Genomic DNA, 17,182 nt, shown 5'->3' with positions numbered 1-17,182 from the left:
TCCCCTACCTCACAGTAATGCTTGCCGAGAGTCTGGCCTCGTTTCCACTCATTGCAGGTGCCCATGCAGACGGTACACATTACTTGGTTTTCACTGATGTCAGCAGTAGTAATGATTAAGTGGAAACACCCCACCCCATTCAGATGTGTCCCTTTTCGCTGCAGATCCCCACTGTGAGTGAAAGTGCAGTGTGCCTTCCAACATTTCTCCCAGAACTTGTGGCTAGAGTGCAGGTGAGGTGAAAAGGGAGAAAGTAAATCCTTTTGACATGAATCGCACCATCGCCCTTCCAGCACTCCAAATACCCCACTTGGATGCAGCAGGCCTTGGAAAAACCCAGAGCAGCCATCTCACTGCCAAGTGAAGGAATAAGCAAAGCAGAGTATATGTGTATGCTAAAAATCTATCGAGATGGACGCTTCAAATGTGTACTCTTTACTGCAGGGGTCCCCAAACTACGGCCCCGCGGGCCGCATGCAGCCCCCTGAGGCCACTTATCCAGCCCCTGCCGCACTTCTGGAAGGGGCACCTCTTTCATTGGTGGTAAGTGAGAGGAGCACATTGACCATCTCATTAGCCAAAAGGAGGCCCATAGTTCCCATTGAAATACTGGTCAGTTTGTTGATTTAAATTTACTTGTTCTTTATTTTAAATATTGTATTTGTTCCCGTTTTGTTTTGTTTTGTTTTTTACTTTAAAATAAGATATGTGCAGTGTGCATAGGGATTTGTTCATACTTTTTTTTTATAGTCCGGCCCTCCAACGGTCTGAGGAACAGTAAACTGGCCCCCTGTGTAAAAAGTTTGGGGACCCCTGCTTTACTGTATATGAATGATCATGCAATAGAAACAAATTTTTCAATAAAGCAGAATTCTAGGTCATGTTCAGGTTGCCTTTGACAAGAAGATATCAAAACAGAGAAGAATGGTTGCCAATTGTTTCCCAAAAAGAGAGCAATAAAAGGTAAGGTACCCTACCCCCTGCTCTTGCCCTCACATTCTCATTCCCTACAAGAGATTTAAAAGAAAAGCCCAGGAAATTCCAAGCGTGAATACCCCCCCAGATAAGACACAAATGGAAGAAGACTAAACTTTTAAAAGTAAGCATTTTTTTTTTTGTATTTTTCTGAAGCTGGAAACGGGGAGAGACAGTCAGACAGACTCCCGCATGCGCCCGACCAGGATCCACCCAGCACGCCCACCAGGGGCAACGCTCTGCCCACCAGGGGGCGATGCTCTGCCCCTCCGGGGCGTCACTTTGCCGCGACCAGAGCCACTCTAGCACCTGGGGCAGAGACCAAGGAGCCATCCCCAGCGCCCGGCCATCTTTGCTCCAATGGAGCCTCGGCTGCGGGAGGGGAAGAGAGAGACAGAGGAAGGAGGGGGGGTGGAGAAGCAAATGGGCACTTCTCCTATGTGCCCTGTCCGGGAATCGAACCCGGGTCCCCCGCACGCCAGGCCGACGCTCTACTGCTGAGCCAACCGGCCAGGGCCAAAAGTAAGCATTTTGATCTTCATGCAAACATGGAGTTAATCTCAGGACAGCTAAGCACAATTGCACAGATGAATTCATTGTGTGAAATGGTCATTGAGCATAGAGAATGTTAGTACCAGTTCAGAGTCCAAGTTCGGCAGGGGTCATACCTGAATCTGCTGAGCTGAGCACATGGAAACCTCAGTGTGCATTCAGGCTTGACCATTTTTCTTAATTTTTTTCAGAGTTGCACACTGAGGTGGCTTCAGAAAATGCAAATTGACTGTCCCTAGTGGCATTTGAAGGCAGGCAAAGTTTGATACATGTCCAACTAAGAATATGAGTATATATCTTTGGGGCGTATTTGCATCTATCAAAGTTGCTCTTAAGATAATGGTATATAGCCCTGGCCGGTTGGCTCAGCGGTAGAGCGTCGGCCTAGTGTGCGGAGGACCCGGGTTCGATTCCGGCCAGGGCACACAGGAGAAGCGCCCATTTGCTTCTCCACCCCTCCGCAGCGCTTTCCTCTCTGTCTCTCTCTTCCCCTCCCGCAGCCAAGGCTCCATTGGAGCAAAAATGGCCCGGGCGCTGGGGATGGCTCTGTGGCCTCTGCCTCAGGCGCTGGAGTGGGTCTGGTCGCAACATGGCGACGCCCAGGATGGGCAGAGCATCGCCCCCTGGTGGGCAGAGCGTCGCCCCTGGTGGGCGTGCCGGGTGGATCCTGGTCGGGCGCATGCGGGAGTCTGTCAGACTGTCTCTCCCTGTTTCCCGCTTCAGAAAAATGAAAAAAAAAAAAAAAAAAAAGATAATGGTATATAGTTTTTATTATCCTTTGTCCTTCAGATCAGCTTCTGTTCATACAGAGAGGATACAAGCAGTAGACTGGGCATGTCGGCAGCTGGATTCCAGCTCCCATTCCATCTTGAATTCTTCGGGAGTCCTGGGTTACTTCCTTCCTTGACTCTGGGCCTCCACATGGTAAACTGAGGCGTTTGGACCACATGGTCCAGGTCTCTAGTTCTGAGGCTGCAACTCAGTGGAGTTTGGAAACACCCCTGCCCCTCCAGGATTTTATTGTAAGCAAATGGGAAACATTTTTACAGTGAAAATGCATATGATCCTACAGTCTGTTCAGCCTACGTACCAAACCCACACACTTAAGGCCATAGTTGGAAAGAACTCAAGTCTGTTTTAAAGAGCGGTCCCTATTCCAACCAAGAGAACTATTTAAGCTCATCAAGTATCATTGGCCAAGGTGAATGTTTGAAATTCAGCACTACAAGGAGGAATCTCTCCCTGTTTATAACCACAAAGTACTTGCACTGAAAGAGCCCTTAGCAAACAGGTAGGCCCAGAGAGGTCAAGCAACTTGCCCAAGATCACACAGGCAGCAGAAAGGAATTTTAGGATCAAAATGTAGGTCTCCTCACCCCCAGCTTGGTCAGGACTACTGCATGTGCCCTTCAGAGTTAGCAAAGTGCACTTTTTGAAGTTGTCTTTCCATAGTTACCTACACCCTACACAGCTTATAAAACACCCACTTGACCTATAGTTAGAGATGGTGGCCAGGCTTTTGTCAGGCCCTCGAAAAAACAAAGCACACCGGCATCTTGAGCACCTACAATGCCCTTAGCACTGTCCTAGGCCCTCCAGTAAAAGAATGCTCAAAATATGCATTGAGTGCTTACCATATCCATGCATTTGGAGGCGCTCCCCTTGCATTAACTGATTTAATCCTGTTAAACACCATTAGGTTATCTTCTGTCTTACAGGGGAGAAAACTGAGGATTTAAAGAGGTTAAAAAAAACTTGCCCTGCCTGGTCTGCCTGACACCAGCTGCCTTACTTCCTCTGCAGCTCTCTCCCATGCCACACTATCCAAAGGCTCCCGATTCATTCCTATCAAGAACCCTGTGCGGCCTCATGTACTGCCTCCTTCATACTGGGGACGCTGCCCTTCCTTTTAGTTCACAGGAAATGCTGCGTTGGAGCTCTTCCCCTGGGTGATCACATCTGACTGCAAGTTCACTGGACTTCCTGCCTTGTCAGTAAAAGAAAGAGGCAATGGGGTCTGTGATGGAAAAGAATGTGGCCTTTGGAATGAAATGGATCCAGGTTTGCATCCTGACATCCACGTTCAGTAACTTGAGTGAGCCACTGAGTGAATGTCTGAGAGCCTCAATGTTCTCACCAGTGAAATGGGGGCGCACGTGGAGGTGGGGAGGACTGGAGTACGGCACAGTGCCTGGCATATAGTAGGAGTGTTTCCACTTGGTTAACAACCTGTCCCTTACTGATTCTAGAGGAAACTAATATCTAGGTCTCCTCCTCTTCAGCAAAACTGCTGGGAAAGAATAGGTGGTTAGTGCTGTCAATGGTAAAACACTGATTACCTGGGATGTTCCCCCATGCTGCTACCTTTGACCACTTCCTTTGCCTTCACATTGATGCTGCTAAAGTATGCCTGATTCACCCACCAATGGGGTTTCTCCTTCCTCTGATGGGAATTCTCTCCCTTTTGGCTACCCATTTCCCAGCCTCTTAAAATATGTCTTAATCTTCATTGTGCCTAGTCATTGAGGTCCTTGATTTACCTCTTTCTAAACTCATTAGATGCTATGTGCCTTGCCTATCTATGCTGTTCCTTGCACACCCTGTCTGCACCCTGAGAATGCCAGCAGTGACCATATGTGCTTGCTCACCATTCTTATCCCCTATGGCCTGAGCACTGTACCTGGCATAGAGTTGGTGCTCAATAATTGTGTGATAAATGGGTCAATGAATGAACGAATAAACAAATGATTAACAAGTGGCTTGAATGGCCTGAGAGGAGACTGAGTCATCCTACAAACATTTGCCGAGGATCTATTATTATCTGTGGGAGAAGAGACACAAGATAACTCTGTTAGGCTCCTTGGGAGTCAATGTAGAATATATGCAGCTTCACTGTTACATGTATTAAATACATCCTCTCATTTAATCCTCAAAAAACTATATACATGCAAGTGGCAGCCTCACTTTACTGATAAGACTAACTTGCCTTGTTTCCCAGCTTAGCGAGCAGTCTAACACAATGTCAACTTCTTACACTGAAAGAGCATTTAGAATAGGGGTTCAGTGCAGGGACTCTGATGTTTAGAGCCCAATTCCCCTCTTACAAGCCAAGTAATGCTGACAATTAATGGGACACTCCAGAGCCTAGTAATGTTATTTCTAAAAGAGTGATATTTCATACCTAAAGGGTAATGTGAGAATAAAAGAGACAATTTATGTAAAATACCATGAGCCAAGCAAACAGAAAGTCTTTGGGAACAACCGTAGTATCAATGCCAAAGTAGTAATTATACAAATAGTGGAGGTATTAATAGTACAACTAGCTGCTGAGGAAATATTATATTAGTAGTAGCAATGGTAGTTAACAGTAACAGAAGTAATTGTGGTAGTAGCTTTAGTAACAGCAGAGGGAGGAATTGTGGTAGTAGTAAAAACAGCAGCAGAAAGAGGAGCAATGGTGGTAGTATGGAAGCAGCAGCAGCAGGAGGAGGAGGAGGAGGAATGGTGGTAGTATGGAAGCAGCAGCAGCAGCAGAAGGAGGAGGAGGAATGGTGGTAGTAGTGGAAGCAGGAGGAGGAGGAGGAGGAGGAATGGTGGTAGTAGTGGGAGCAGCAGCAGCAGGAGGAGGAGGAGGAGGAGGAGGAATGGTGGTAGTAGTGGAGGCAGCAACAGGAGGAGGAGGAGGAGAAATCAAATGAATAAAAGACATGCCTCTGTCAACAAGAACTTTCATGATTGTACCATCATGATGGCAAATCAAATTGAGGCAACACAAGTGAAGGACATAAATGCAGCACCATTCTTTTCTCTTGCTTTGGATGAGTCAACAGACATAAGCCATTTATCCCAGTTCAGCGTGATTGCAAGGTATCCTGTTGGTGACACACTACGTGAGGAGTCTTGCTGTTTTGCCTATGAAAGAGACAACAAGAGGGGAGGATTTATTCAAGTCTTTCACTGAGTTCCCTATAGAAAAAAATCTACTGATGCATAAACTTATTTTGGTGTGTACTGATGGTGCTCCGTGCATGGTGGGGAAAAACAGAGGATTCGTAGCGCTTCTTCGTGAACATGAAAAGAGACCCATCCTAAGTTTTCACTGCATCCTACATCAGGAGGCGCTTTGTGCTCAGATGTGTGGCGAGCAGCTTGGTGAGTTGATGTCGCTGGTCATTCGGCTGGTCAACTTTATTGTTGCCCGAGCTTTAAATGATCACCAGTTTAAAACACTGCTGGATGAAGTTGGGAATGATTATCCTGGTCTGCTTCTGCACAGCAATGTGCATTGGTTGTCAAGAGGGAAGGTGCTCACCCGTTTTGCAGCTTGTCTGAGTGAAAACTGGACTTTTTTTGAAATGAAAAACATCGAGCATCCTGAGTTAGCTAACACTGAGTGGCTCCTGAAGTTCTACTATCTCGTGAACATGACTAAACATCTGAACCAGCTCAATGTGAAAATGCAAGGCATTGGAAATATAGTCTTATCCCTTCAATAAGCAGTGTTTGCATTTGAAAACAAGCTGGAACTCTTCATCGCCGACATTGAAACAGGTTTACTACACTTTGAAAAACTGGGAGGGTTTAAAGATGCATGCACAGCAAGTGACCCTGCTCAACATCTTGATCTCCAGCAGCTAGCAGGCTTCACATCTAATCTCCTGCAGTCATTCAAAGTGTGCTTTGGAGAATTTCGTGAGCTCACTCGTCTTTTTAAGTTCATCACCCATCCACACGAGTGTGCAGTGGACAGCGCCAACCTGAGTTACATCCCCGGTGTCTCTGTCAGAGATTTTGAGCTATAAGCTGCTGACCTGAAGGCCTCAGACATGTGGGTGAATAAGTTCAAGTCACTGAATGAAGATTTGGAAAGACTTGCATGACAGCAAGCAGAGTTGGCGAGCAAACACAAGTGGGGAGAAATGAAAATCTTCAACCCGCGCACCAGGTGACTGTCAAAACTTGGAACACGCTTCCCGTCACATACCACACACTGCAGCTTGTGTGTATTGCTGTACTGACAATGTTTGGCTCTATGTATGCATGTGGGCAGTCTTTCTCACAACTAAAGAATGTTGAGACCAACCTACGATCATGTTTAACGGATGAAAGTCTCAATGCCTGCTTGAAGCTTAAACTCACCACGTATCAACCAGACTACAAAGCCATCAGCAAAACCATGCAGCACCAGAAGTCGCATTAATGGTAAGAAGTACTTTATTCATCATTGGTTAGCAACAGCATAACAATGTTATTAAAGAATTCAGAGACTTATTGTACTTTAAAAGTGTTGGTCTTACATAAAATGCACACATTTACATATATTTAGTGTTAAACATATTGTATGGCTCTCATAGAATTACATTTTAAAATATGTGATGTTCATGGCTCTTTCAGCCAAAAAGGTTACTGACCCCTGAACTAGAAGCTGCCCGACTGACCTGTGGTGGCATAGTGGATAAAGCGTCAACCTGGAAACGCTGAGGTTGCCAGTTCAAAACCCTGGCTTGCCTGGTCAAGGAACATATGGGAGTTGATGCTTCCTGCTCCTCCCCTTTCTCTCTCTCTCCCCCCCCCTAAAATGAATGAATAAATAAATAAAAATTTAAAAAAAAAGAAGCTGCCCGAGGGCAGGGGTTCTCGGGTTCCCCTGCCTCTACCACACACCCTCCCATCCCAATGGCTGCCCCCCCCCAAGCCTTGGAAATTTATTTTTTGTTTTTTTGAAACAGAATCACATAAGAGAGACTTCTAAAGAGGAAGGCTTTGTGGTGGTCAACTTTGCGGGGGGAGGAGGCTTAGTCAGAAGACCCTTCATTTTCCAAACATCACATCAGAATCCCTTTAGGATTATAAGGTCACCGCAAAATGGTCCCTAGGGCCCTACAGATTAGGGCTCCAACCCACCAGCTGCTGGAATGACTGGAAGTAGCTCACAGCTGGGAGCTCAAGTGCAGTAAACATCAGTGTCCTAAGCCAGGCCGTGCTCTACCTCCTGTTGACCTTGGGAAGACCCCAGAACACTTCTTTGCCATTCATGCTCTGGATGCAGATGGGAGAAATCCCTGCCCTCAGGGAACTGGAGAGCCAAGGCCAGCATGTGGGGACCTGTGAGAGCAGTACCAGTTTTTACCAGCTTCCCCAGAATTCTGAGTGGGGCAGGTGCTGAAGGCACCCAGACTTGGGGTTCAGGAATGCTCACTTGAAGCCAGACTGGGCCGAGCCAGAGCGGCTGCTGCCTCCCTGGTCTCTGGGCTGCCACAGGGAACTGGCTTGTTTTGACATCTGGCTTCACTAACTTGGAGCTCTTCCTCTATGGCTGCTTTGCACACGGCACTAATTCTGTCCTCTTACCTCCACCAGCGACTTTGGGTAGCCTGGCTGGGGGTGCGGGGCAGTCTGCACTTCCCCCAGCAGGGTGTCCCCCTGCTGGGGGCTGCCGTGAGTTAAGGGAGGCCTTGACTTTACGGAAAGACAACTTACTACCTCTGAGTAAGTGAGTTTGCCTAATGCTTTGAAGTGTTGTTGGCAGAGAATCATTTGAACAGCAAAGCTTGTCTTCTCCACCAGACACCCCCAAAGGACATTTGCCTTCATGGTTATGACATAAAGGCCATCTCTGGTCTGTTTTTCTGTTTTAGGGTGTTGTCATGTCTGACTTAGGCAGTAGAAACGAAGTGGGTTATGCTAGTGAGGATGATGAATGCTTTAGGCCTCAGTTGCTTTACCTGCAAATGGGAATCATAAAACCTGCCTGAGGAAAGGGAGTTGAACCAGATGCTGTGTGTGGTTTTTAATTATTGTACAGTAAAATGGACTTTGTGGGGGGTTTTTTGGTGAGTTTGATGAATTCTAGTTAGCACATATCCAGGTTTGTATAACCGCCATCACAAAAAGATACAGAATGTGAACCAAAATCTTTTAATGGACCCCCCAAATAGTTATATATTGTATATCTCTTAATGCCAATAAAATTTTATTGAGCATCTCCACGTTCATTTACATGATCTTGCTGAAGCCCCAGCATACCCTGGAAGGCGTACTTTCTTGGCAAAGGTTTCCCATCGCTCACAAGTCCCAAAGCCCCGAAGGCCCCACTCCTTCCTAAAAGGTCAGATGTTGGCACCACTGGCAACCTCTGGGAGTCCATTGAGCCACTGCTTGGCCCTCCCCCTCCCCAGATGCAGCTCTGAGGCCCCTTGGTGGGCACATGCCCCACTGCCCACTGCGGAATCCAGCCCGGTCCCTGGGGCCCTGGTGGAAGCACAGGCTGCTTCCTCCTCTGTTCTAGCTTGACTTCTTGCCCTCTTGCTGCAGGTGCTGCTAGGCCTCAGGCGCTCTGACCAAGGGTTTGGGTGTTTTCCAGCAGATTGGAGGTGAAAGAAAAACAAAACAAAACAAAACAAAACGCCAATAGTTGCCCCTGTCTGAGTAACAGTGGCAGGTGGTGTTTGTCCCTTAGCAGGTGTCTAGTCTGGCTGGGTCTTTTGTGAAGGGCCTCAAAGACTGTGTTGGCACACAGGGTTTGGGACTTGCAGATGCTGTCCACATGCTCTGCGCTGTTAGACGACCTCAGGAGCTGGATGCAGGCCCACATGGGTGAAATTTCTGAACCCGTCTCTGCTGTCCATGCCGCACCTGGTGCTGGTGCCTTAGGGACCTGCTAGTGACTCAGTTGCAAACAGAAACAGAAACAAGCAACCCCCACAAACCTTCCACTTGGAACCCCTCAGCTGCCGTTGTCAACCCAAAAGCTTTCACTTAGGTGACTCCACACAGAACAAAACTTAACAAGTATTAAATTCCAAATTCAGAGTAGTTTGTTAAAACACATTTAAATGAATCCCAATGCAATCTTCAAAGTAAAAAAAAAGAAAAGAAAAAAAGAAAGAAAGAGGGGGAGATATTTTTCTCTGGGACCTAACACCACGTTCTCACATTGCACACGTGGGAGGGCTGGACACCTCGCAGGGTCCCTTGCAGGGCTCACACTGAAAGTTGTGAGTCCATGTAGAACATTTCTGTGTACTTGGGATCAGCGTCTGCCTACTGCTTTGTCTAGTTTTTTCATTTAAATGTTCATATTGCAAGATCCTGTACTTGTCATTATTATTTTTGTGTACTTGTTATTTTAAATCACTCTACTCTGAGGACATTGGGACACAGAGACACATCATAGCCTGCCTTGTCATTTCTGGCCGGGTGGTTATTTGAGTTCTTTCCTTGGCACGGTCCTTCTTACCGTTCAATCCACTCAGCAGATGCTTGCAGAGTTCCTGGGCCTGGGATTGTGCCAGCTGCCGGTTCCCCCGACTCCCACCTCTGTATCTTAGCTATTTCCTTCACGACAGTTTTCACAATGTGAAATGTCTGTATACCTTTTAAGATTATGTATTTATTTGTTGTTGTCTCTCTTCCTGTAGACTGGTAGCCCCAGCAGAAAAAGGATCATGTCTTTTGTCCATCTAGGTATGCCCATTAGCCTGGGATGATGTCTGGCATATGGAAGGAGCAGCAGCCACTTGGTGAATTAGTTAGTACACGAATGAATTGAATGAATGAATGGCACGAATCCAGCCTCAAAGAGCTTACAGTCTCATAAGGGGAATAAGATGTCCACATGCACCCTGGGTGGATAGTTCAGTTGGTTAGAACGTTGTCCTGAAGCACAGATCTTGCCAGTTTGATCCCTTGTCAGGGCACATATAGGAACACATCGATATTTCTGTCTGTCTCTCTCTTTCCCTCTCTCCTTCTCAAATCAATCAATCAATCAATCAAATCTGTAAAAAAAGATGTCCACACGTAACCACAGAATGAGGTAAAAGGAGGCCGAAGTTATTTTCAGCTGAGGTCACAGATCAGGAAAGCACTCCAGACTTCCCACAGATGCCGGACACATTTTGGTTCTTATTACTTCTTTTTTAATCCACCTGTCTCCCTAGGGAATAATCCACCAAGAGGAAATTACTTAGTAGGTCCAGTTATATAGATTGCTGTGCACTTCTAGACTGATTGTTCAGAGAGCCTCAATCAGTTGTAAACAACACCCTCTAAGACCTGTCCCCCATGCTTAAATCCTCCAGCTAACCCAAGGGTCCCATGAGATAAAGGAAGTGAAAACACGATGCACACTGAAACGTGCAATACAGATGTGAAGGCTGATGTGGGTTGGTTCATTAAATCAGCTGCCTCGCGTTGTTTTTCTGCCACTTGTCTTGGTGCTTGGGCTGCAGTTCCTTGCATTCAACTGCCGCCACCTTCCTTGAACATCTAAGCGGACACTTGGCGCTGCCCTGCTAGTTTTGCACTCAGGAGAGTTCTGTCCATGCCCAGTAGTCCCACTATCTTTCCTATACGAAGCTTCCAAAGATCTGGGTACAGTGGGAACACCAGACTCTGGGCGTTCATCACTCAGGAGCTGGGAGACTCTAGGCAAACTGCTGTACCTCTTTGAGCCTCAGTGTCCTCTGTTAAATGGGCCTCCTCTGCTACCACCCAGGACAGTGCCTGGCACATGGCAGGCACTCAGAAATGTTGATCTCCTTCCCCAGCACTCCTGGAGAAGCCCATGGGAATCCCCACATAATATTCTCTAAAGACTTTGACTCATGCCCTGAGTGATCAGCGCCGTGTTCAGACCCATGCTGGAGGCAGAAAGGTGGTCAGGTTGTTCTCAGGGGTAATCCCAGACTTTGACCTCAAGGGAGGCAGGGTAGAGTGAGTGGTAGAAAGTGTAGACCTCAAATGACCAAGAAGGGAGCGGAAAGAGCTGCCACCAGTCCCTCTGTGGCTGTTCCTAAGATCAGGATGAGTGTGACTCTAAATAATGAGATGGCCCTGAATCCCACAGGGACCTGGAAGGGCTCCTAAAGCCTGAAAGAGGCCACTTTTAGATCAAGAGCAGGTCTGAGAGCTCTCACAATAGGTGCAGAGAACCTCAGAGATGGTCAAAGCCAGAAACATGAAAGGCTTCCCAAAAGCCTTTCCACTGGAATTCATGGATTCCAAGTTAATGAGGGATGTATCCCAAGCCTTTCGAGGCTGAGCTCAGGGATGCTAGTCACAGCTTCTCCCCACTGGCCACCATTGCAGAGGCCACTGGTGAGCAGTCTCTGAACCTGGAGAAGCCAGGGGCCTGCCCCAGGTGGTGCCCTAAGAAAGGGTGTGTGACTTCCTGCATTGGAAGGAAAATCCAGTCTAATTCAAAGTTTATCTTCTCCTAGCATTGAGTCATGTCTGTGGTCTCCATCACTAAAGGCCCTGAAAAGGTCCAGAGCAGACGAGAGCATCATCAACATCCACCCACACCCTTCAGTTCTTCCCTCTTTGTGTGTGTGTGTGTGTGTGTGTGTGTGTGTGTGTGTGTGTGTGTGTGACAGAGACAGAGAGAGAGACAGATAGGGAGAGAGATGAGAAGCATCAATTCTTTGTTGCGACACCTGTGGCTTGACTGGGGGGCTACAGCAGAGCGAGTGACCCCTTGCTCAAGCCAGCGACCTTGGGCTTAAGTTGGTGAGCTGTGCCAAACCAGATTAGCCTGCACTCAAGCCGGCAACCTCAGGGTTTTGAACCTGGTTCTTCTGCTTCCCAGTCCAATGCTCTATCCACTGTGCAACCACCTGGTCAGGCTCCCATGGTAATCTTTTTTTTTTTTTTTCCTTTTTCTTTCTTCTCTGAAGCTGGAAACCGGGAGAGATAGTCAGACAGACTCCCGCATGTGCCCGACCAGGATCCACCCAGCACGCCTACCAGGGGCGACGCTCTGCCCACCAGGGGGCGATGCTCTGCCCCTCCAGGGCGTCGCTCTGCTGCGACTAGAGCCACTCTAGCGCCTGGGGCAGAGACCAAGGAGCCATCCCCAGCGCCCGGGCCATCTTTGCTCCAATGGAGCCTTGGCTGCGGGAGGGGGAAGAGAGAGACAGAGAGGAAGGAGGGGTGGGGGTGGAGAAGCAAATGGGTGCTTCTCCTATGTGCCCTGGCCGGGAATCGAACCCGGGTCCCCCACACGCCAGGCCGACGCTCTACCGCTGAGCCAACCAGCCAGGGCCTCCCATGGTAATCTTTACGTAAAGGTATATCCCCATGGGTCCCCAGAGTCCTGTGGACCAGCCTAGTTCTGGGTCAATGCATGTGGGTTTGGGGAGGAGAGGAGACGCTCCCTGCTCTGGCTAGTCCTGCCTGTTCTTGGCAGTAACCTACCTGGTGGAGAGCCGCAGCCACACCTCACTTGTGCCACACTAAGTGGCTCTCGAGCAGTCCCCAACTTGAGCTTTACCCCCTCACACGTAGGGGATTCCTGGAGCTTTCCTCTATGGCCCCCAGCATTAGCTAGAAGCCTGTCGTGAGGGGTTCCACATCAGTGCCCCTTCCCCCAGTGACAGAAGGCAGAAGTGGCGGAGGAGGCAGAAGGCTGTGAGCAGCTCAGAGACCCTCCTCCACTTCCCACTTGGCTCTCCCTCTTTGGTAGAGTCAGAAGAATGGGAGGAAATTGTTGCCCCCACCGTCCTCAGAGCCTGTAGCTTTGATGACACCCCGCCCTGACCCTCCGACAGTCCTGCGTGGAGAACAGCTCCCACGGGCCCCAGTTCCCTCCCTAGCAGATAGCTTATCCAGGGCATGGTTATGGGTAATGGATCAGGAATGATGAGAGAAAAGGGGGCTCTGTCTTCTGGTGCTAACAGGGGAAGTGGCAAGGTGCCAGCACTCACACTGTGGGCCATGAGGGTGTTTTTCAGTGTTGGTCACCAACACCTTTAGAAGGGTTGGTTGGTTGGTTGGTTTGCCCACAAGGTCAAGTGCTAAATGTTCTTAGACTCAAGGGGCAAAAAAGTTAAAACAAAGGGAAATGTGTTTTTTCCTGCTCTTATCCCTGGGGTGGGGGGGAGGGTGTGATGTGAGGCTGGTAATCTCCAGATGCTGAAATAGTCAAGACTCTGGGCACCAGGAGGCTGGAAGGCAGCAGTCCTAGCCTTCCTGGTCCTAGATTTGCCTGCTGTCTGCTCTCCAACAAGCACCCTGTGTCTCTGGGCTGTCCTCACCTGGGATAAAGGGACAACAATCTTTCCTTTAAAAGAAGACAAAATGAGCCCTGGCTCCATAGCTCGGCTGGTTAGAGCATCGTCCCGAATCTCAGAGGTTGCCGGTTAAATCCCAGATCAGGGCGCACACAAGAACAGCTTGATGTTCCTGTCTTTCTCTCTTCCTCTCTCACTAAAATCAATAAATTTTAAAAATAAAATAAAAGAAGACGAAATGAGGCAAAGGGACCCTTGTGATTAGGGGCAGGATCCCTGTGTTCAGAGGGATGTGAAGTTAAAATAACTGAGTGGTTCCCACCCAGCCTGCCTGGGAGAAAGGACTTGGGATGGTGCAACGTGGGAAGAGACTCTGGAGATCTTCTGCCTTGGTGGAAGTAGCTCATGCAAGTCAACCTCTCTGAGAATGCTTCCTTCACAAGATGGTCACGAGGGTCAAATGTGAGAAGGCATAGGCTTGTTCTTTACAACCTGATTGGCTCTACACAAATATTTAAATAAGAAGACACCAGGTGGTGGCGCAGTGGATAGAGCGTCAGACTGGGATGCAGAGGACCCAGGTTCGAGACCCCCGAGGTCGCCAGCTTGAGTGAGGGCTCATCTGGTTTGAGCAAAAATTCCACCAGCTTGAGCCCAAGGTCTCTGGCTCCAGCAAGGGGTTAATCAATCTGCTATAGCCCCACGGTCAAGGCACATATGAGAAAGCAATCAATGAACAACTAAGGTGTTGCAATGGGCAATGAAAAACTAATGATTGATGCTTCTCATCTCTCCATTCCTGTCTGTGTGTCCCTGTCTATCCTTCTCTCTGACTCACTGTCTCTGTAAAAAAAAAAAAAAAAAAGACAGAATGGGAGGAGACTACAATGAGTGGAGAGAGCACCTTCAGGGTGTTGTACCCTGAGTTCCACGGCTGGGGACAAGATTAAAGCTCTCAAGTTCTCTTCAAACTTTGAGATTCTCTGATAGTGACAGAGCTGCGAGAGGAAGCACCTGTCCATTCCAGAGATTGCTGCTTCCTAGTTAGCATCTCTGTGCAAGTCCAAAGGCACACCCATACCTGAAGTTTCAGTCCTTTGCCTTCCCACCTGAGGGAACCCCAATCAATGCTCAAGGAAAGGAGTGGGCAGTTTGAGGGGCTGGTGCCCTCTTATGGTCAGTATTAGCACTGCATCCGGCTTCCTGAGGCCCGACCAGGTGATGAGATGGTCTGAGGATAGTGACAGAAGCAAAAATAGAACCTGGGGCTAGACGGTGCCCAGAAACCCTGGAATCTGTTGCTGTCTTGACCCGCTTTCCCAACACACACATTCTCTGTGATGGGTGGAGGGAACCTGCAGGGAAGAGGAAAGGAATATAGCGAGGAAGGGGTCGACAGAGCTCTGAAGGCACAGCCATCCTGACACAGCCTCTTTTGGGGGACCAGGTGAGCCCTCCTCACCCTGGTGGACAACTTCAAGTGATATCCTGCCAGCGTACGCCTGGACTCAGACTTCTTCCTTCTGCCACCACCTACCCTTAAAAAGAGGACAGATTGGGTAGTCAGTCTCTCTAGTTGAAACCCTATGTGTACAACCCTCAAAGGGCTGGTGGCAGTAGAGAGAGGAACAAGCCTGGGGGACAGGACCTCAGGAGGGGAGCGGGAACAGGGTGCGTGGGAGGAGGTTCTACATTATCCATCAGGAGAGGCCCGTCAGTGGGCCTGTACGTAAATACATAGAGAAAATGGGGGTGCGGGGGGCAGAGGGGGAGAGATGGGGCCAGGGTATAAAAGGGGTCCACGAAGTACCAATTCCAGGATCCTAGGACCTAGATTTCCAAAGTGCTTAGAAACCTGTGGACAGCTCACCCAGCTGTGATGGCTGCAGGTAAGCACCCCTCAAATCTCCCTGGGCTTGCTGTGTACCGAGGGCACAATACAACGGCCCTGCGGATGGATGGGGCACTAACTCTGGGCTTGGGGCACCTGAATGCGGGCATAAACATCCATGCCCAGATGTTTGGCCAAGTTTAAAATGCTCCAGTCCCTAGGGGGTGAGGGAGGAGGAAGGAAGCCCCCTGGGGCATGAGCGGGCTGGCACACAAAAGAGACTTAGGCTTTCTTCTGTCTGGGCCCCCACCCTTGACCTCCATGTCCCTCTCTAGGCCCTTGGACCTCCCTGCTTCTGGCTTTCTCCCTGCTCTGCCTGCCTTGGGCTCCTTCCCCACCATGTCCTTGTTCAACCTATTTGCCAACGCTGTGCTCTGGGCCCAGCGTCTGTACCACCTGGCTGCTGACACCTACAAAGACTTTGTAAGCAATCCAGCAAGCTGGTCAGGGGAGGGTGGTAGGAAGGGCTGAATTCACACACACACCCCACCCTGCTTCCAACATAAGGGGAGAAAACTAATGAGTTCTTGCCCAAATGAAGATGCTGAAAGGTGAGTGTGAACTGAGGGAGTTCTGAATAAAGCAGTGATGAGACTCGTGCACCAGCTTAGCCCTGGGTGAACATTCCTTCTCCCAGGAGCGCTTGTACAACCCAGAGGGACAGAGGTATTCGATCCAGAATACCCAGGCTGCCGTCTGCTTCTCTGAGACCATCCTGGCCCCGACAGGCAAGGAGGAGGCCCGGCAGAAATCTGTGAGTGGGCTCCAGGGCCCAGCCAAGGAGCAGAGGTCTCCCTCTTTCTAAGAAGGTTGCCCCTTCTCTCCACACGAGCCTGGGCAGCTATGCCTGCACCCGGTCTCTGGGCTGCCTTCTCCCCCAGGTGGCGGAGGGTGGCAGTGGATGGTGGGATGGCGGGGGAAGGCCTGCAGGGGCCGGCCAGGAGTGGGGTTGCCTGGTGCCTGCCATCCACCCCTTCCCCGCAGGACATGGAGCTGCTCCGCTTCTCACTGCTGCTCATCCAGTCCTGGCTTGGGCCCGTGCAGGACCTCAGCAGGGTCTTCACCAATGGCCTGCTGTTAGGCACCTCAAACCGTGTCTGTGAGAAGCTGAAGGACCTGGAGGAAGGCATCCAAGCCTGATATGGGTGGGGATGGTGTTGGTCCCCAGCCCTGGGGCCATGCCCACCCTTCCCTGGACCTGAGGCCCAGCTGGCTTAGCTGTAGTGTCAGGGACTTACACGGGCTGGGGAAGAGATACTGCCACTCTCTTTGTAACAGCCCGGCCTTGACGCAGGAGAAATCGTACTCCTCATTTCCCCTTTGGACCCTCCATGACTTTCTCTGAGTCCTCAAGGGGAGGGAGGGACATGGAGGGGAAGTAGGGGAGCAGCTGGCAAGGACTGAGTCGGTCTCTCCTTCCCTGTTGCAGGAGCTGGAAGATGGCAGCCTCCGGGCTGGGCTGGTCCTCAAGCAAACCTGTGACAAGTCTGACACAAACTTGCGTAGTGATAACACAGTGCTCAGGAACTACAGGCTACTCCCCTGCTTCAAGAAAGACCTGCACAAGATTGAGGCGTACCTACGGTTCACAAAGTGTCGCTGCTTCATGGAAAGTAGCTGTGCCTTCTAGCTGCTAGGTATCTCTGTGACCTCTCCCCAGTGCCTCCCCTGACCCTGGAAAGGGTCACTCCAGTGCCCACCGTCCTTTCCTAATAAAATAAAGTTGCGCCATAGTGTCTGAGTAGGTGTC

At 49.4% G+C, this 17,182-nt stretch overlaps 1 protein-coding gene across 1 annotated transcript; it reads left to right on the top strand.

Annotated features, from left to right (window-relative positions):
• The first annotated feature begins 11,546 nt into the window (after positions 1 to 11,546).
• LOC136394018 (somatotropin-like) lies at positions 11,547 to 17,062 on the top strand. Its single transcript, XM_066366545.1, is given in 6 exon segments — positions 11,547 to 11,628; positions 15,708 to 15,755; positions 15,758 to 15,855; positions 16,070 to 16,186; positions 16,417 to 16,567; positions 16,851 to 17,062. Coding segments are annotated over 6 exon segments (708 nt in total).
• Positions 17,063 to 17,182: the final 120 nt, after the last annotated feature.

The sequence above is a fragment of the Saccopteryx leptura genome, chromosome 2 (assembly GCF_036850995.1).
Source record: "Saccopteryx leptura isolate mSacLep1 chromosome 2, mSacLep1_pri_phased_curated, whole genome shotgun sequence".
In the NCBI taxonomy this organism is placed as follows: Eukaryota; Metazoa; Chordata; class Mammalia; order Chiroptera; family Emballonuridae; genus Saccopteryx; species Saccopteryx leptura.
Note: the sequence above shows the minus strand (reverse complement) of the source record. Positions and strands in the feature narration are given on the sequence as shown.